Source organism: Pteronotus mesoamericanus, unplaced genomic scaffold (assembly GCF_021234165.1).
Source record: "Pteronotus mesoamericanus isolate MK-2021 breed Mesoamerican mustached bat unplaced genomic scaffold, CSHL_Meso_final contig_121, whole genome shotgun sequence".
NCBI lineage: Eukaryota > Metazoa > Chordata > Mammalia > Chiroptera > Mormoopidae > Pteronotus > Pteronotus mesoamericanus.
Window position 1 is genome coordinate 2,859,464 of NW_026555046.1, and position 21,805 is coordinate 2,881,268.

Genomic DNA, 21,805 nt, shown 5'->3' on the forward strand with positions numbered 1-21,805 from the left:
CTTAGTCCTCAGTTATGACCTCAAAATGTCAGCTCCTTTGAGACAACCCCATCTAAACCATCCCCTCTCCCCCTTACATGCCACTCTGTGTATTTCTTTCATAGACCTGGGCTTGAGACTTCTGGCCAAGATGGAAGTATAGGAAGATAAAACATTTTGCCTCCTCACAAAACCAAAAGAAGGACAAGTGTAAAAACAAAAAACAACCAGAACTGACAGAAAATCAAACTGCACAGAAGTCTGACAACTAAGGAGATAAAGAAGAAACATTTATCCAGACTGGTAGGAGGGTCAGAGACAGGCAGCCAGGGTGGAGAGGATGCATGGCAAGGCAGGAGCTGGCAGATTGGGCAGGCGAGGTGGCACCTAGCAGACCGGGCAATCCCACATTTGAGAGTGGATAAACTGGGAGGAACAGTTAGGGAGCGAGACAGACCATGCAACCCAAGGTTCCAGTGAGGGAAAGGAAAGCTTCAAAACTTCTGGCTGTACAAACTGGTGGGGGTTGCGGTGGTGGGAGAAACTCCCAGCCTCACAGGATAGTTCACTGGAGTGACTGACAGGGTCCTAGAACATACACAAACCCACCTACTTGGGAATCAGCACCAGAAGGGCCCAATTTGCTTGTGGCAAGCGAGGGAAGTGAAATCTGGCAGCACTGTTCCCTCTCTGACCCTCCTCCACACACAGTGCCATACCACAGTGACCTGGGTTGCCCCACCCTGGTGAATACCTAAGGCTCTGCCCCTTACAACCTAACAGGTGTGCTGAGACAAAGGAATATGGACCAAATGAAAGAACAGATCAAAGCTCCAAAAATAGAACTAAGCAATGAACAGATAGCCAACCTATCAGATACACAGTTCAAAACTCTGCTCATCGGGATGCTTACAGAAACGGTTGAGTATGGTCACAAAATAGAGGAAAAAGTGAAGGCTATGCAAAGTGAAATAAAAAAAATATATAGGGAGCCAATAGTAAAGAGAAAGAAACTGGGACTCAAATCAATGATTTGGGGCAAAAGGAAGAAATAAGCATTCAACCAGAACAGAAGGAAGAAACAAGAATTCAAAAAAATGGGGAGAGGCTTAGGAACATCTGGGACAGCTTGAAACATTCCAACATCTGAATCACAGGGGTGCCACAAGAAGAAGAGGAAGAGCAAGAAATTGAAAACTTATTTCAAAAAATAATGGAGTTCCTCAATCTGGTGAAGGAAACAGACTTCCAGGAGATCCAGGAAGCTCAGAGAATCCCAAAGAAGTTGGACCCAAGGAAGCACACACCAAGGTACATCATAATTAGATTAGTCAAGATGAAAGATAAGGAGAGAATTGTAAAAGCAGCAAGACAAAAGGAGACAGTTACCTACAAAGCAGTCCCCATAAGACTATGAGCTGATTTCTCAAAAAGAAACCCTGCAGGCAAGAGGGGCTGGAAATAAGTATTCAAAGTTGCGAAAAGCAAGGACCTATATCTAAGATTACTCTATCCAGCAGAGCTATCATTTAGAATGGAAGGACAGATAAAATACTTCCCGGATAAGGTAAAGTTAAAGGAGTTCATCATCACCAAACCCATACTATATGAAATGTTAAAGGGACTTATCTATGAAAAAGATGATGATAAAACTACGAACAGTGAAATGACAACAAACTCGTAATAATCAACAACTGAACCTAAAACCAAAAACAAACTAAGCAAACAACCAGAACAGGAACAAAGTCACAGAAATGGAGATTACATGGAGGGTTATTAATGGGGAAGGGGAGGGAGGAGAATAGGGGAAAGGTATAAGGAATAAGAAGCATAAATGATAGGTACAAAACAGACAGGGAGAGATTAAATATAGTATAGAAAATGGAGAAGCCGAAGAACTTATATGTACGACCCATGGACATGAACTAAGTTGGCGGGGGGGCGGGGGGATGCTGATGGGGGAGGGGTGCAGGGTGGGGGGGAATAAAGAGCAGAGAAAAAATGGGACAACTGTAATAGCATAATCAACAAAATATACTTAAAAAGAGAAAAAGAACTGGGCTTGATTTACAATGCTGTTGTATAATCTTGGCTGATTCAGTGCTGTATTATCAGTACTTAGTACAGGAGATGGCAAATAACTGATGTTCATTAAATATTTATTGAATGAATGGATAAATAAATAAGGAAATAAGACAAAACTACCAAAACACTGGCTGCGTGTAGACTTTGGATAGTAGGAAAAATACATACATAGGCAGATACAGATGTAGACATATAGACATATTCACAGATCAACAGTTTTTTAATAGCAATACAAATTTGAAATTAAAATGATATACTCATAGAGACTTAAATGTCATTATGTACCTAATGTATTTTCGAGTAACTTTTGAGTTTTTATAGTTGAATAAGTCATTACTTGGAAAACTACAACCCATGTGACTTATAAATTGTTGTATCAAATACAGGAATCCCTATAATGTATCTCCCACAGTGCCTGAACCATAGAAAGAGCAAATAAAAGAGAAAAGTCGGTACATGGGCCTATTTAATTCCATCGTAATGGATTAAACACTACATTTTTTAAATTCATATTCTTATATCAATTGCTAATTTCGTTTTTCTAGGAAATGTTTATTGAAAAGGACATTTACGGCAGTCCACTCACTGTATGCAAAAAGTTGGACCAGATCATCTGGGCTGTGTAAGGGCACTTTCCTATCAAATCTCTAAACCCTCACATATGGAAAAGTGATTACAGGCCTGAAGTCTTCCCAACAAGTATAAAAGCTCCCACTCTTACCCTGCTGTGTGCAATGGCCTCCCACATACTGAATAAACCAGTAACAGACAAACAGCATGCAGAACATGCAAATAATAAAAATGATCTGACATCTCAAAAAGGCAATGGCAGGGTGGTCCACCAGCAGACAAACAGTTATCCACAGCTGAAGAGAAATCTTGGATGCTGCCAGGAAGTTGTGCGGCACAATGCACCTCTGTGGAGGTCAGTGGCTTAAGCACACGAGAAGGGAAGGACTGGGAAGGGAGTGTGTCTGTGTCACTACGAATGAGGTAAATTTGCTCCATATAAATGACAGACTAAGGAGGAAATCCAGCACCATCAAGTTCAGGGAAAGTAAGTAGATTATAGCCAAAGCAACCAAGACAAATCGAACAGAAGGACTTTATATTCCATTATAAAGGTAACTCTCGTAACTAAGCTATAAAATTTTGAACAAAAGAATCACAATTCTGGGTGACAGTGATTTAAAAATGTTAAAAAACAGCAGTGATTCCTAGGCTTTTGCATTTCACTGGTTGGTAAAATCTAGAATGTAGGTGTGGGAGAGACCCAAGATGGCAGAAGAGAAAGTGGAAGCTGTACTCACCTCAACCCAAGACCAATCTGGAAATACAATTAAATTGTAGAGAAATCACCCTGAATAACCAACTAAACACTAGCTGGAGAGAAACCTTATAACCGTGGACAGAGGAAACTACTTTACCACAATGAGACTGGTAGGAACTGTGGAGGAGGTGCAAGCGGGCTGGCTAGGCTCCCATGGGCAGCAGCCTAAGTGCTGAAGAGATGTTTAGTGACTGGGGGGTCCCCTTGAGAAGTATGGGGTCCAAACCCTAGGCTGGGTTCCATAGCCTACAGCACCAGAGCTGGAAAATGAACCCAGATAACATCTAGCTGTGAAAAGCAGCGGGTTTTGTCTGCCAGGAAGAGAGAACTAGAGACTCAGAGAGCCTTTGAAAGGGCCAATACACAAAATTCTGCTTGCAGCTACTTATCCTGACCTCTGGCAGATGGAGGGCAGAATGGACTACAGACACATGAGGAGAGTCTGCAGCTGGTGGCTCTGGGGAGAGAACTGAAGGAACAGCCGCTAGGGTCCCTGTGATGAGTCATTCCTCATACTACAAGAGCCATTACTCTCAGGCAGAGCACCCCTCTCCAAGTGGCATCAGCTTGAGGGGAAGCAAGAGGCCTGACCACAGGAATTACTCTGCCTCACCCTGTGGAGCTTAAGCCCTGCTGCCGATCACAGCCTGATTAGATTAACAACTGTGGCAGAAAATACAAAGAAGTAGACAAAATGGGAAGACAAAGAAACAGACCTGAATGAAAGAATGAGAGAATTCTCCAGAAGAACTAGATGAAATGGAGACAAGCAATTTATTAGATAGACTTTAGAGTAATGATTATAAGGATACTCAACAGCATTAAAAAAGACATAGAAACCATAAAAAAGAACCTGTCAGAAATAAATAATTTAATATCTGAAATAAATAATACACTGGAAGGAGTAAACAGTAGGTTAGATGAAGCAGAGGATCGAATCAGTGATTTGGAAGCTAAGGTGAAAAGAAACACCCAAGCAGAGCAACAAAAAGAAAAAAAATGAGGAGAGCTTAAGAAACATTTTGGACAACATGATGTGTAACAACATCTGCATCATGGGAATACCAGAAGGAGAAGAGAGTGAGCAAAGGATTGAGAACTTAACTGAAGAAATAATGACCAAAAACTTCCCTTACGTGGTGAAGGAAAAAGACACGCAAATCCAGGAAGCTCAGCGTCCCAAACAAGCTGGACCCAAAGAGGCCTATACCGAGACATATCATAATTAAAACGGCAACGTTTAAAGACAAGGAGAGATGCTAAAAACCTGAAGAAAAAAGGTAGTTCCATACAAGGGAACACCACTTAAGACTGTCATCTGATTTCTCAGAAACAGAAATATTTAAGGCTAGAAGGGAGTGGCATGAAGTATTCAACATGATGAAAAGCAAGGTCCTACAACAATGTTTACTTTACCCAGCAAGACCGTCATTTAAAATCAAAGGAGAGATATGGAGTTCCCCAGACAAGAAAAAGCTAAAGGAGTTTGTTAATACCAAACCAGTACTGCAACAAATGTTAAAGGGCTTGTTTTAAGAAGAAGAGAAAGGAAAAAAACCCCAACAACCCAGGAAACTAGTCTAACAGTAAAGTGGCATTAAATACGTATCTATCAACAATCACCTTAAATGTAAATGGCTAAATGTTCCAACCAAAAGATACAGGGCAGCTGAATGGTTAAGAAAACAAGACCCATATATATGCTATCTCCAAGAGACCCAATCAGATCAAATGATACACAAAGACTAAAATAAAGGGATGGAAAAAAGGTATTTCATGCAAATAGAAAGGAAAAAAAAAAGCTGAAGTAGCAATACTTATATTCAACAAAACAGACTTAAAACCAAGGCTATATTAGGAGATAAAGAAGGATACTACATAAGGATAAAGGAAACAATCCAAAAAGAGGATATAGCCGTAGTAAACATTTATGCACCCAACATAGAAGCACGCAAATATGTGAAGCAAACCTTGATAAACATAAAGGGAGAGACTCAGAAATACAGTCATAGTATGGGATTTTAACACCCCACTGAATTCAATGGATCGATCTTCCAGGCAGAAAAACAACAAGGAGACAGCACCCTTAAATAACACTCTAGATCAAATGGATTTAATTGATATCTTCAGAGCATTTAACCCCAAAGCACTTTTCAAGTGTACATGGAATGTTTTTTTAGTATAGACCACATGTTAGGACACAAAATAAGTCTCAATAAATTTAAGAAGGCTGAAATCATATCAAGCATCTTCTGTGAACCAAATGCCATGAACCTGGACATCAATAACAAGAAAAACACTGAAAAATAGCCAAAGACATGGAAAGTAAATAACATGTTATTAAAAAAATGAATGGGTCAATGAAATCAACAAGGAAATCAGGAGATACCTTGAAACAAATGAAAATGAGAATATAACAATCCAAAATCTGTGGGACTCAGGGAACGCAATCCTAAAAGGGAAATTCATAGCATTATAGGTCTATCTCAAAAAACAAGAAAAAGCTCAAATAAACAATCTAACTTTACACTGAAAGGACTTGAAAAAGAACAACAAACAAAGCCCAAAGTGAGAAGGAAGGAAATAATGAAGATCAGAGCAGATATCAATGAAATAGAGTCTAAAAAAAGATACAAAAGATAAATGAATTCAAAAGCTGATTCTTTGAAAAGATAAACATGGTTGATGAACCTCTAACCAGATTTATCAAGAAAAAAAGTGAGAGGACCCAAATAAATAAAATCAGAAACGAAAGGGGAGAAATAACAACTAATGCCAAAGAAACTAAAAGACTGTAAGAAACATAAACAAATATATGCCAACAAACTGGGTGAATTCCTAGAAACATAAAATCTTCCAAAACCAAATCATGAAGAACGAAAGAATCTGAAATAGATTACGCCTAATGAAATTGAAGCAGCAATCAAAACACTCCCAACAAACAGAAGTGCTGGACCAGATGGCTTCACAGGTGAATTTTACCAAACATTCAGAGAAGAACTAGTATCTTTTCTTCTCAAACTATTTCAAAAAGTTCAAGCTTATTTTATGAGGCCAGAATTATTGTAATTTTAAAACTGGAAAGAGACACTACAACGAAAGACAATTACAGGCCAATATCCCTGATGAACATAGACACTAAAACCCTCACCAAAATATTAGCAAACCAAATACAACAATGCATCAAAAAAGATCACACGCCATGATCAAGTGGGACTTATCCCAGGGATGTAAGGTAGTGCAATATTCACAAATCAATAAATGCGATTCACCACATAAAGAAAATGAAGGATAAAAACTAGATGATCATATTGATAGATGCAGAAAAAGCATCTGATAAAATCCAGCACCCATTTATGATAAAAACACTCAGCAAAGTAGGAGCATACCACAACATAATAGAGGCCTACTGCCAACGTCATACTCTATGTGCAAAAATTAAAAGTATTTCCCTTAAGGTCAGGAACAAGACAGTGGTGTCCGCTTTCACTACTTTTATTCAACATAGTCCTGGAACTCCTAGCCAGCAATCAGATAAGAAGAAGAAATAAAAGGTATCCTTATTGGGGAAAAAAAAAAGTAAAACTGTCATTATTTGGACATGATGTGATACTGTACATAGAGAACCCCAAAGATTCTACCAAGAAACTACTAAAATGATGAATTCACCAAATTAGCAGGATACAAAAGCAATATCCAGAAATCAGCTGCATTTTTATATGCCAATAATGAACTAACAGGAAGGGAAATTAAGAAAGCAATTTCATTCACAATTGCTTCAAAAATAAAATACCTAGGAATAAACCTAACCAAGGATGTAAAGTACCTGTACTTGGAAAATTATGACACTGAAGAAACTGAAGAAGACACAAATAAGTGGAAGAACATACCATGTTCATGGATAGGAATAATTGACATCATTAAAATGTTGTACCACCCAAAGCAATCTATGGATTCAATGAAATTCCTATCAAAATTCCAATGACTTACTTCACAGAACTAGAACAAATATTTCAAAAATTTATATGGAACCACAAAAGGCCCCATACAGCAACACCGATCCTAAGAAAGAAGAACAAAATAGGAATCATGCTACCTAATATGAAACTATACCTAAGGTCACAGTAATCAAAACAGCATGCTCCTGGCATAGAAACAGACTTATAGCTCAATGGAAAAGAGTAAGAGCCTAGAAATAAAGCCACACCATTATAGTCAATTAATATTTGGCAAAAAAGGCAGGAACATACAACGCGCTAAAGATAGCTTACTCAATAAATGATGTTGGGAAAATTGGACAGATATGTGCAGAAAAATGAAACTAGACCACCTTAAACCACAAACAAGAATAAATCCAAAATGGATTAAAGACTTAAATGTTAGACCCTAAACTATAAAAACTGTAGAAGAAAACATAGACAGCAAAATCTTGCACATTGCTTATAGCAATTTTATCAGATGTATCTCCCCAGGTAAGGAAAACAAGAAAAAATAAACAAACGGGACTACATCAAACTAAAAACTTTTTGCACAACAAAGGAAAAACATCAACAAAATAAAAAGACAACCCACAGAATGGGAGAACATATTTGCTGATATATCCAAAACTTATAAAGAACTTACAAAACTCAACATCAAAAAAACAAACAGCCCAATTAAAAAATGGCCAAAGGACCTGAATAGACACGTTCTTAAAGAGGACATACAGATGGCCAACAGACATATGAAAAGATGCTCAACATCACTAATCATGAGAGAAATACAAATTAAAATCACAATGAGATGTCATCTCACACCTGTCAGGGTGGCTATCATCAACAAATCCACAAACAGCAAGTGCTGGCGAGGATGAGGAGAAAGTGGAACCCTTTTGTACTGTTGGTGGGAATGCAGACTGGTGCACCACTGTGGAAAGCAGTATGTAGATACCTCAAAAATTAAAAATGGACTTGTCTTTTGACACAGCAATTCCACTTCTGCGAATATATCCAAAGGAACTCAAAACACTAATTTGAAAGAACATAAGCACCCCTATGTTAATTGCGGCGTTATTTACAATTGCCAACATAGGGAAGCTGTGCAAGTGTCCATTAGTAGATGCGTAGATAAACAACTAAGGGACATTTACACAATGGAATACTTACTCGACCATAAAAAGGAAGAAAATTTTACCCTTTGCGACAGTATGGATGTCCCTTGAGAAAATTATGCTAAGTGAAATAAGCCAGTTAGAGAAAGACAGATACCATATGATTTCACCCATATGTGGAATCTAATGAACAAACTGAACTAACAATCAAAATAGAGATGGACTCATAGATAGAGAGCAGGATGACGGCTAATGGGGCCAGGGAGGTTATGGGGTGAAGATATTGAGCAAGAAGGAAAAAGGACTCATGGACATGGACACAGTGTGGTGATTGTGGGAGTGAAGGGGGTATACGAGGACTAAATGGTAACGGAAAAAAACACAAAAAAATAAAAATAAAAATAAAATTATTAGAATGTGTGTGTGTGTTTATGCTTGTGGAAGGAAGTCTAACAGAAGTTTCCTAACTTTTATTTTGCAAATATGAGCAATTTGGTGGTAGGGGAAGAAGAATATCTTAATATCTACTACCTTTATTCATAAAATAAAAGATATTTTAATGTCAAAGAAAAATAGTAGAAAAATTATGACAACTAAAAGCTGGTTCTTTGAAAGGGTAGACAAAATTGACAAACAAACTTTTAAAAAATATATAGAAGACTCAAATTACTAAAGTCAAGAACGAAAGACAAGACATTACTACCTACTTCATAGGGGGAAAAGTTTTATAAAAAAATACTGTGAATAATGGGATGCCAACAAATTAGATAACTTAGGTAAAATGGAAAATCCTAGAAAAACATAAGCACTGGAATTGATTCAAGAAACAACAGAGCCCTTGCTGGTGCGGTTCAGTGGACTGAGTACTGGCCTGCGAACCAAAGGTCACGGGTTCCACTCCTGGTCAGGGCGCATGCCTGGGTTGTGAGGAAGGTCTCCAGCTGGGGTTGTGAGAGAGGCAACCAACTGATGTATCTCTGGCACATTAATGTTTCTTTCCTCTTTCTCCCTCCCTCCCCATCTCTCTAAAAATAAATAAATAAAATCATTTTTTAAAAGAGAATATAGAATCTGAATACACTTATAGCCAATAAAGAGACTGAGTTATTAATTTTAAAACTTCCCATAAGAAAAGCCTGGGCCGAGATGGCTTTATTGGTGAATTCTACCAAACATCTGAAGAAAAACTAACACCAACCATCACAAATTCTTCCCAAAAAATAGAAGAGGAGGAAACACTTCTCAACACATTCAATTATGAAAAAAACCCCTATCTACTGTCTTTATTCATAAAATGACTGTTATTTTAATGTCAAAGAAACAAGCGCATTATTGCAGAATAGTCCTTCTCTAGAAAGGGTATTTGTAAATTTTTTAAACATATGCACACTAATAGTTTTATAAATATTTATATTGTTATTTTGCTTATTTTTCCAAAGACTTATGAAAATTTCAATACAGATTAAAGAGCCAAAACCAATCACTAACCCCTCAAGATTGTATTAACAATCAGCATTATGTACTTTTTGAAAGATATAATTACTGCTATAAAATAGGAATTACAAAGAAACTGTACAACAGAAATATTCAGTTATATTTTCTTATGTAAAAGGTCACACCTGGAAGATATGCTGATAGTTTTATTCCAGAGAGACTTTGATGATAATTATTCAAAAGACTGAATTAAAAAAAGTCATTAAATTAAAAATGAGTATTATATAAAAATATAAACACTAAGGTTACTATTTAAGAAAAAAACTAAGAACAAGAGACATAATGGGGCTGCTTATTTTTTTGGTGTTTTTGTTTTAATGGCATCAGGGTGGCCAAGTCAAAGGAGTTGTTCCTTGTCATCTGTGGAAAGATGCTGGGCCCCTGACGACCCCCCTGGGAAGTATGGCAGCGTACACTGGCTATGGCATCGCAGGTCTCTCTCGGCCTGACTAACACCGGAGGAGCAGGAACCCCAGGTGGGGTAATTTCAATCCCTCAGTATATAATGGACACTCTCCACCAGGCCACACTTCCCTAACACACCCTCAATTCTTCCACTAAGCAGGAAGAGATACAAGGTCAGAGAGCAGGACACTGTCCAGGCTGTGATCTCTCTAGTGAGCAGACTGTTGCGCATTAAAACGTGGTTACCTGGGATGACAACTTCTTGCTTCCTCATTTGGGGTTTGTATACTCTCCTTTCTTTGGTCTCTACTCCACCACCTGGTCGTAAACTCTGGCTTTGGCCATTGATGGGCAAAAGTCCCTTAAGTCTCATGCCCTCTGATGTACCTTATTTTATCAGAATTTTCCTGAATTTACGTTTCTGACATCGAAACAGGTTTAATAAAAATGTACTGTTTTCCTTTTCCATCATTCCCTATGATGTGTCCTGGGACCTCACCAGAAGGCCAGGTTGTGGCTAAAACAAAATATAAACAGCCCTGCTTTTTTATTTTTCTTTTGTGCCTAAAACCATCTAATGGAACCCTAATTCCACTCTAAGGCATAAAAGTTATTGGAGTGTATGTGTGCGGGGAAGGGAGGACCCTAGTTTATGGTATGCTTTCTAGGGTAACTGTAATAGCTGCCAGTTGGAAGGGATATCCATGACAAATGTTAACAGCATGCTACTGCTACCTACCCTAATTCTTTGCTTCATAATTTCTCTTGCCAACACATCTGAATCTTTCTTTCTCTCTTTTTACTTACTCATACACATAAGTCTAACAACCAAACTTGATGGAATCCTTATAACCTGTTTTTCTTTGCACATGGCACACCGATACTATGATTTACCAGAATCCACAGGTTATTCATTAATGCTAACATGAGGATATGTTGATTTTTAGAGTGAGAGAAAGGGAAGGAGAGGGAAGGAGGATGAGAGAGAAACATCAATTGGTTTCCTCCCGTACATGTCCCAACCTAGGATCAAACCCATAACCTAGGAATGTACCCTGACTGGGGGTCAAACCTGCAACCTTCTGGTATACAGGACAACACTCCAACGAACTGAGCCACTGGGCCAGGGCTTCACAGGCCTTTTATATTATTCTGCCTAAATATGAACCTCATGAACTTCAGTTCAAACTTAAGTTGGAAAAGATCACCTACTTTCCCTTTCATCCTTAAAATTTGGTGGTTAAAGCAGAATAGGTTTCTCACATTATACTTAGTACCACGGTTCACCAGGTCCCCACAAAACAAAATGCCTTTAGAGCAAGAATTTAATTATTTTTAACTTTGTAATAAGTTTAATAATAAAGAATATATAAATTAGGAAAAGATAAGTAAAAACTTACTGTTATTGGTACATCTTTTGTTCCTGAATTTAATAAATGAAGATTTAAAACTTTTGGTAGATCTGTTAAAATTGAAAAAAGAAATATTTCTTAACAAGGTGTATTTTATAGCAAGTTAGAATCTTTTATCTTCTTAGATATCAGATTGAATCTATTTTAGAATGTGAAATAAAATGACCATCACATTAATAAAAAGAAATATTAGGCAGGAATCACCTTATTCATAAGGACATTGTGTGTTATAAGAACTACCCCCCACCTAAACAATTAGGCCAAAATAAAACAAGAAATTTTTAGTAAACTTGACATTAAAACTTTTAGTTTTCCAGCAAAGTACAGTGAAGCAAATTAGAAATGTGAAATTATATTAAAACTGAATCAAACATTCAAATATGGGTCTTCACTATCAAATAACAAAATTTTAATTACATATGGCCCACAGACATCCCAAATTACCAGTACAGTTGACTCTTAAGCAACACAAGGATTAGGGGTACTGATCCTCACATAGTTGAAAATTCATGTATAACTTCTGATTCTCCAAAAATTTAACTACAATCCCTTGGTATCTAAAGGGGGTTGGTTCCAGGATCAAAATCCATGGATGCTCAAGTTTCTTATATAAAAAGGTATAGAACAATGCAGTCAGCCTTCCACATCCACAGATTCCCAAAAACAGACAGAAAATACAGGTTTTGATCCCTGGTTGGTCGAAGCATGGATGTGAAACCTGGGATACAGAGGCCAACTGTATGTATACTTATTGAAAAAAATCCACATAGAAATAGACTCATTCAGTTCAAACCCACATTGTTCAATGGTTAACTACATTGTCACTTTTTCCTTAATAAATCCTTGATTGTTTTCAATTTAAAATTTGAATTCTTTCCCCTTCCCTTCCTTTCCCCCCACCCACCCCTCCCTCCTTCCCTCTTGTCTCTGTAGGTTTAAAGTCAAGGAACATATAGCAAGGACTCATGGACAAAACCAAAGGGGGAAGGATTGAAGGAGGGAGTGGGGGAGGGGCCAAGGGAATGTGGTGGGGGGAAGGCAGAGACAAATGTATTTGGAAAAAAAATAAATTAATTAAAAAATAAAATAAAATTTGAATTCTTTCTCTGACCACCTGGGACAAATTTCTAACATCATATCATTATGATGCAATTGAATAATCAATATCTAAATAAAAATCCAGAAGTAGGGAGGAACTAGATTACAAAACTGAGAAACTACTTTGTGCCTCAACTTCCATTTGCAAGACTTTACTTAAGTTATCCCATGGCCTTGAAAGGGTTCTCAGTTCCCAAAAGGAGATTTCTACAAAATCAGATAACACACTAGGAGGAACTCACAAAGGTGAATTACAAAGGAGTAAAGCAGAACCATTTAGTACTGAACAGAGATTTTCTTTCTTTCTTTTTTTTTTAAAAGATCCATAAAGACATTGTCTCTTTTCTTACCTTGTGTTCGCAGGGTACCAAAATCTAACATTTCTGTTGAGGAATAAATTCCAGGGGCTTGGAGAAAAGAAAAGTAAACAATTATATTTCACTTTGCCAGAGAAAGTTCAATGAAAACCAAACAAACTGACAGTGCCTTCAGTTTTCCACTCACCTGTTGTAACTTCAACCTCAACAGGAAGAATGATAAACTCTGTACTGTCTGAAGCATTTGTCTTTATTCTTATGAAGGCTGTGTGGTTATCTGCTTCTCTGGAGGAAAAACTGGCTCTCATCACTCCCTTGGTTTCATAAGGAGGAATTTCCTGACAAGTTAACAGACCATAATGTAGCATAGCTTTTGTAATGTTGCAAAACCATCAGTTTATTGAATAAGGTGACATCGACCGAAAGATACCTAATTATTTTATATATTAAGAAAAAAATACATTAACAAATATATTCCACTGTAACACATATTCTAATTCTGCAGGATGTTAAAATGTGAAATATGTGCACTGCCACTTGCAAAGCCATCATTAAAGGTAGAATTGATCTATAAAATCAGTTGTTCTTTGATGTATTGGTGGTGCTTAGGTTTACGAGGTCTGTTCAGAAAAAGTCCAGCCATTGTTAACAAAAATGGTTTGTGTGACATCCATGTAACCGGGCAGCCGAGGAGAGTGGACTGGAATGTGCAAGTGTGAATAATGATGACTACTCTGTACTACTCAGGGGGGTGGTATACGCCCTTGAGTGAGCACACGTACTGTGTGGCCGTCGCATTTAAAATGAATGAGCAGAGCAAGGAATCTGCATTAAATTTTGCATTAAGCATGAACATTCCTCTAGGGAAATTATCTGTATGATTCAGAAGGCTGCAGTTATGGGCAACTGGTGACTGGCAGCTTCATCATGACAACGTGTGCACTCATGCATTGCTTCTGGTGCAAAGTTTTTTTTGACACATCAAAATCACCCAGGTGACTCAGCGCCCCTAAGCCCAGACTTGGTCCCCTGTGACTTCTGGCTTTTCACAAAACTAAAATCACCTTTGAAAAGGAAGAGATTTCAGACCATCAGTATGACAGGGAAGCTGATGGCAATTGGGAGAACTGTGTAAGGTGCCTACTTTGAAAGGGACTGAGGTGTCCTTGTCCTATGTACAATGTTTTGTGTATCTTCAATAAATGTCTCTAATTATTACATGGCTGGATACCTTCTAGACAGACCTTGTATAATTCAGTCCTGAAATTGTCTAACCGACAGAAAATTATAACCAAGAGAGTTTAAACTGTGCACTCCTTTCATTTAAAACCTAACAGAAAAAAAAGCTTCCCAAGCAAATCTGCAGTTTATCAACTGTGGGTCAGGAAGGCTTCAGACACGGAAGATTGTTGCAGTTTCTAGGCCTGTAATGGGAGAACACTCACACATACACTAGAAGGAAGATTCATTTAAAAAAAAAAAAAAAAAAAAAAAAGGCTACTTTTTGAAGTGTAATTCTTTTCCTAGTTTTAGAACAATCTGGCTTCCTTGGGATGACCAGAGTTTCTCTGTGCACATTTTTTTGGTCTTTTTAGGAAATACCTGTGTTTTAGATTTTGCTGTTTTTCACTTACCTTTACTCTCAACTTTTTAGTTTTAAAAACTATAGGAGGTGACTGAAACATTCCTAGGCCCCCTAGAGAGGGACCATCCACTCATAAATTACTCGTATTTGGGATCTAACTTGGTCTCTGGGTTTTCTCACATACTGAAATAGGGTGGGAGGTGAAGTCAAGGCCAACTGACTTTTTTCTCTCTAGATTTGTAGGAGTAGGAGTCACTATAGCTTTCCTTTAACCCTGTGGGTTTTATTAAAACATTATGCCATCTCTGCTACAATTCAATAATTCTTAACTAAGCAGAAACTTGAATTCTCTCATATTTGTTTATTATGTACCAATTATATTTGATAGTAAATTCTTAGTTCTTCTATCTAGAATTAAATACAAATTTAATAGCTTATAGTTAATTTTCTGAGGTATTGTTTTAGACACTATTTCTCCAAAAGGCTTTTCAAATAATAATTACAAGGTAAAACATTTTTGTGAAAGGGTACAAATGGACCACCTACACATTATGTATTTCTACCTGATAGTGTGTTTCTGTATCTTAACAGTTAGCCAAATGCTGACAAATTTGTGTCTAAACGTTTAAGTCAACATCCTAAAAATGCCCTATATATCCTTTCCCTATTTGAGACTGGTCAGAATTCAGAAGACAGAATCAAGAGGCAATGTGTGTTTAAGAGCACAATTCATAAAGAAAAGTTGATCTTCAGAGCTCATTCATAGTGGTACACAGTGTGTTATCAATAATGTGAGTGACCTTGGTATAAGAACTGCATTTAGTATGTCTTTTCCCTCTTTCATTAAAGCATGGCAGACAACATTAAAAACCCCTCAAAACTCTCCTATGGTAGGAACCTTTGCAAATAAGGTAGTTACTACATATTCATTAATTTGGTTAATATTTGGTAGTATTCTCTAAGAAAAAGTGGTTTTCTATGCACTGATACAAACTATTGTTAATATTCAACAATAAAGGTGGACACAGAACACCTAAGAAGTTAAAAACTTCTAAGGTCTCAAAAGGGCTTGGCTATGTTTCCTCAGTAAACACGGACTGTAAATCGGAATGTCCAATTATATACTTTCAAAAATTGAATGGATCCTTCTCACAGGGTTTAAAAAACAAAAAAATCTTAGGATCATATAAGTTTGAAGATGGGAGATCCAAGATGGCGGAGGAATGAGTGAAAAGATACACCAACTTCCTCAGAGGACCAATCTGGAATTGTAACTAAATTAAGAAGAAATCACCCGGAACAAACAACTGAACAATAGTGAGAGAGAAGCCTTATAACTGTGGACAGATGGAAGAAAGAGCTTCAGCACAATCTGACTGGTAAGGAGTGCGGTGGAGACATGAGAGGGCTGGCTGGGTGCCCACAGGTGACAGCTGAAGTTCCAGAGGAATATTTAAGCAGCCAGTTGTATTCCCCTGAGAAGACTGGGGTCTAAACCATAAGCTGGAATCCCTAGACTACCAGGGCCCAAAAAGTACACAGATAACATCCAGCTGTGAAAAGCGGCAGGGTTGCTCTCTGCCAGGGACTGACTGCAGGAGACACAAAGAGCTGATTAAAGGGAGAACACGAAAATTTTCTTCTGCAGCCACTTACCCTGTGATCTGGCAAAAGGGGGACAAAGAATGGACTAGAGATGCTTGAAGAGAGACTGGGGATGGAAGCTTTGGAGAGAGAACTGAGAGAGTAGCTGCCGGGATCTTACTGCTGAGTCATCCCAAACACTGCAGCAACCATCCTGCTCAGGCAGACCACTCCCCTCCCAGTAGCAGCAGACTGAGGGGAAGAAATAGCCCCGCCTCGAGGAGAGATTCTGCTCCGCTCTGTGGTGCTTAAGCCTGACTGCTGAGTGCAGAGTGACTAGATTTACAACTGAAGAGGTCAGCCATAGACTGTGGATGACTGGTGGTCTCGAATAGGCTGCCTAAGGCCAGGCTGGGACACTCTCTGACATCACCAGAGGTGGATCCAGAAAGGAAAAAAACAGTGGTAAATACTAGATACTACAAAGACAAAATCCACTATGGTCTTCTCCATGATTTGCGATATTTTCTCTCCTGCATAGAATTTTTTAAAAAAAGGTTCTCAATTGTTATTTTCCTGCAGATATCTTTATTCTGTTCCCCACAGGAGCTCACAAACACATTCTAATCAAGTTTAGAACTCCATTTTGCCTTAGCAAAATAAAATCTCAAAACTGAAAATTGAGATGTTCACTGTGGAAAAATACTTGTTGAACATTCAAATCAAAGACAATTCAAGTATTTCTTTTCTTCTACAGAGGGATTTCACATGTAACATCCTCACAGGAATATAATTTTGTTATCATAGCCACGTCAGATACGTAAATTAAAAAAAAAGGATGGGAAATATAAAATAAATTTTGTGGCTATAACTTGAAATTAATTTACATATACAAATCTTGACAATTTATTTGACTGTTCTTCTTTTTAAAATTTTATTTTTAAGTCATGTTTATTCTATTACAGTTGTCTCAATTTTTCCCCCATTGCCCTCCTCCACCCATCCCATTCCACCCACTTCTCACACAGTCAATTCCCACTCTCTTGTCCACATCCATGGTTCATTCATACATGTCTTTTGTTTAGTCCCTTCACCTTTTCACCATTGTCCTCCTTCCCCATCTCCCCTGGTCACTTTCAGTCTGCTCCATATTTCCTTGCCTGTGGTTTATTTTGTTCGTCAGTTTATTTTGTTGAATAGATTCCACTTATAGGTGAGATCATATGGTATTTGTCTTTCACTGACTGGCTTATTTCACTTAGCATAATATTCTCCAGTTCCATCCATGATGTCGCAGAAGGTAGGAGTCCTTTCTTTTCTTTTTTCTTTTCTTTCTTTCAAAGTGCAGATTCATTTTATTTATTTTTTAAATGTCAAAATCCATTATAAAATATTAAAAAATTTAAATCCATTAAAAAGTCTCTCCAATTAAAACATGACACCAGCTCAGAAATAATCAAGTAGATCAATGAAATAAAATGAGCATTCTAGAAACAAATGTATATATCTGTCTAACAATGGAATATATGATTAAATTGATATTTCAGATCAATGGGGAAAATAAGGCCTATTCAACAAATAAGGTGCACGGTCCACTATTACTTGAAATAAAACAAATATAAAGCCTGATTTCACAAATTATACAAAACATATTCAGATGAGTTAAAAATCAATATGTAAAATCTAAGGAGTTTTAGGAGAAAATACAAAATAACATTTTTCTTACCTAGAAGTAATATACTCAAACCTAGAAGCCACAAAGTAAAATATTGACAATATGACTATATCAAACATTTACGACTATGTAGTAATATACATAAAGTTAAACGACAAGTAATAGAATAGGAAAGTATTTGCGACACATCTAAAAATAGGTTAATAGTTTTCTCATTTGTTGTTTTTTTAGGGTAACAATTCTACAAACATTTAAACAAAAAATGGATTAAGAATACCAAAAAGTCATTTAAAGCTTCCTAAAAATAATAGAAATAGGCAAAAAATATACAAATACAGGTTTCATTTCAACAAATAATAAAGGAACAATTAAAATAACACACCATTGTCACAATCAGATTAGTAAGTATTAAAAACATTGGTAATACCAAGTATTGGTGACTGTGAAAGGAACTGGGTATTCATAGATTCTTTTTCTTCATCTTCTTAAAGCAGTCCCTTTAGCATATTTTGCAATACTGGTTTGGCAGAGGTGTATTCTTTTTAGCCTTCTTTTGTCAGGAAAAGCCCTTATTTCACCTTCTGTTTTAACTGAGTGCCTTGCTGGGTGGAGCAGTGTTGTTAGCAGGCCTCTGCTTTTCATTACATGGAATATTTCTTGCCAGTCCCTTCTGGCTTGTAGTGTTTCTGTGGAGAAGTCAGCTGCTAGCCATACTGGGGCTCCCTTATATGTTACTACCTCTTTCTCCCTTGCTGCCTTTAGAATTCTCTCTTTGTCTTTGATATTTGCCATTTTGATGATGATGTGTCTTGGAGTGGGCCTCATTAGTTTCCTCTTGAATAGGACCCTCTGTGCTTCCTGGACTTGTGTGACTTTTTCTCTCCTCCAATTAGGGAAGTTTTCCATCGTGACTATTTCAGACAGGTTCTCTATCCCTTGCTCCTCTTCTCCTTTTGGTATCCCTATTATACGGATATTATTACATTTCAGGTTGTTCTGCATTTCCCTGAACACCTCTTAATTCTTTATGAGTCTTTTTTCATTTTCTTGCTTTTTCTTTTTTTTTTTTTTCCTACCTTGTTATCTAGCTTGGTGATTCATTCCTCTGATTCGTTCCTCTGCTTCATCTAGCCTGCTTTTGATTCCTTCTACTGTGTTCTTCAATTGAGAAATTGTATTCTTCATTTCCTCTTGCGTCTTCTTGATAGTTTCTATGTCCTTTTCATATTGATATTGTTTGCAGTAAGTTCCTCGTAGTTTCCCTGTAGTTTTTGGTAATTCTCTCTGAGTTCACTGGGTTCATTGAGCTTCCTTTTAAAAGTTGTTTGGAATTCAATATCTGACAGTTTACTTGCCTCTATTTCATTTAGTTCTCTTTCTGCGGATTCCTCTTTTCCCTTCATTTGTTGATTGTTTCTTTGTCTTACCACAGTTTGTTAGAGTATCTTTTTTGCTTCTGCTTCTTAAATTGATCTGTCTTGATTTCCTGACTTTGAGGGGTGAAGGTCTATGGTAGGAGACCGCTGTTTTTTTTCTTTTTGAGTCTGCCTCTAATGATGTTAGATGCTGACTCTGTCTTGATGATAGACAGTCTATTCGAGACTTCCAGGAATCCACTGTCTGTGGCCGTCTCTGGCAGCTGTTAATCTAGTCACCTCTCCTGCAGAGATTTTTAGCATTCATTTCTTGTCCTTCATGTTTGTGCATTTGAAGTCACTGGACTTTATATTATAATTTATTTCAGTTCACATATTTTGCTCCTCCCTTCTCTTGCCCCATTTTACTTTCTTCTTTCCTCTTATTATTTTCATTTTAAATTTCATTTTCTTTCTTGCTACCACTTGTTTCTATTCCTCATTCTTGCTCTTTCTCCCCGCTCCAGCCCCTCAAATCAATTTTCTTGTAAATGGTCACCTCATATTCTTTTTCCCAGTCTTAAAAATACCCACATACACACTTACTTTCAGTAACTGTTGCTCATTAGATGTGGATATGGTAGTTGTTGTTGCTTTTTTTCAATTCTATCTCTAGATCTTCATTATTTCTGTATTTCAAATCTCAAATTTTACTGTTCCCCTCTCCTACTCTTTGTCTCAAATTTTAATTTTTCCCTGCCTCAGCCTGTTTTCTTTTTTTCTCTTTCATCCTGCCCCTCCTTTTTATTTTTTGGTTTTATTTTTGTCTCAAGTTTTAATTTTTCCTTGTCTTATCCGGGTTTTCATTCCTCACTCTTAGTATTCCCTTTTCCTCTATCATCTCAAAATCATTTCCCTTGCCTCTAGACATCTCTTAAGGTTTTTTTTGGTGTCCTTTTTCCCTCTAACACCCAACCCACCTATATTACTTTTAGCACATTTGTTGTTGATAGTGCTCTGGTGGAGCTTTTTCTCCAATTTGGTTCCTATTTTTTTATTATTTACTTCATTATCCTTTCACTTTCTCTCTCACCTAATTTAATTAGCGGGTCACCTCATATTTACTTTCCCTTCTACTAGTAGTCTTAACCTCGTTACATCCCTATTAATATTGGTTCATTTGCTGTTAATAGTGGGACTGCGGGTGGAAGTTATTTTTGTGGTTATGGGTTTGTTTCCTGCGCTTTGTGGTTTTGTTCTGGCAATACCTGCACAACATCATACAAGAAGTGGTGGGCAGAGTGACTCTCAGTCAACCAGGTGGAGGGAAGGACCCACCAAAGAATGACTGAAAAACAATCAAAACCCAATTACATCCAGAGTGCCAACATAGAGGCATAAAAGGCCTGCCAAAAGTATCAAGTTCAGGAGATCAAGGAGACTGCACCACTGAATTACACAGATCTCCTATCATAAAAATTCACACCACAAAGAGGGAGTCAAAGCAGATCAATTTAAGAAACAGAAGCAAACAAGAAGAGCCTCTTCTAAAATGTGTAGATAAAGAATCTCTGATTGAAAGGAAAGGAAGAATCCTCAGAAAGAGTGCTGAATGAAATATAGGCAAGTAAACCATCAGATACTGAGTTCAAAACACTGCTTTTAAGGAAGCTCAATGAGTTCATTGAGAATAACAAACAACTTAGGGAAGCTACAAGGAACTTACTGCAAACTATATCAGCATGAAAAAGGATATAGAAACTATCAACAAGAGCCAAGAAGGAATGAAGAATATAATTTCTGAATTGAAGAATACAGTAGAAGGAATCAAAAGCAGGCTAGATGAAGCAGAGGATTGAATCAGTGAGCAGGAGGACAAGGTAGCAAAAAGCGCCCAAAAAGAGCAAGAACAGGAAAAAAGACACACACACACACACACAAACCCAAACCCACAGATGGGTTAAGGGACTACAGGACAACATGGAATGTAACATCGGTATAACATGAAATGTAACATTTGTATAACAGGAATACCAGAAGGAGAAGAGGAGGAAGGGACAGAAGCCTGATTCAAAAAGCGTTGATGGCAAACTTCCCTAATTTGATGAATGAAAACTTCACACAATTTCAGGAAGCACAGATGGTCCTAAGAAAGATGAACCCTAAATGGTCCGCTCAAAGATCATCATAATTAAAAATGGCAAAATTCAAAGACAAAGAGAATCTTAAAGGCAGCAAGGGAGAAAAAGGACGTGACATAAAAGGCAGCTTTGATAAGGCTAGCAGCTGAGCTTAACAGAAACACTACAAGCCAGAAGAGAATAGCAAGAAATATTCCAAGTAATGAAAAACAAAGGCCTGCAACCAAGACTACTATAACCAGCAAGGCTCTCATTT

At 37.4% G+C, this 21,805-nt stretch overlaps 1 protein-coding gene across 1 annotated transcript in view; it reads right to left on the bottom strand.

Moving 5' to 3' along the window:
• Positions 1–21,805, bottom strand: part of TMEM131 (transmembrane protein 131) — a 243,461-nt gene that overhangs the window by 73,975 nt on the left and 147,681 nt on the right. Inside the window, exons 9-11 of the mRNA XM_054586120.1 lie at positions 13,397–13,547; positions 13,243–13,299; positions 11,783–11,844 (exon numbers count right to left, since the gene is read on the bottom strand). Of these exons, the coding sequence (XP_054442095.1) occupies positions 11,783–11,844; positions 13,243–13,299; positions 13,397–13,547 (270 nt within the window). The remainder of the gene's footprint in view (positions 1–11,782; positions 11,845–13,242; positions 13,300–13,396; positions 13,548–21,805) is intronic.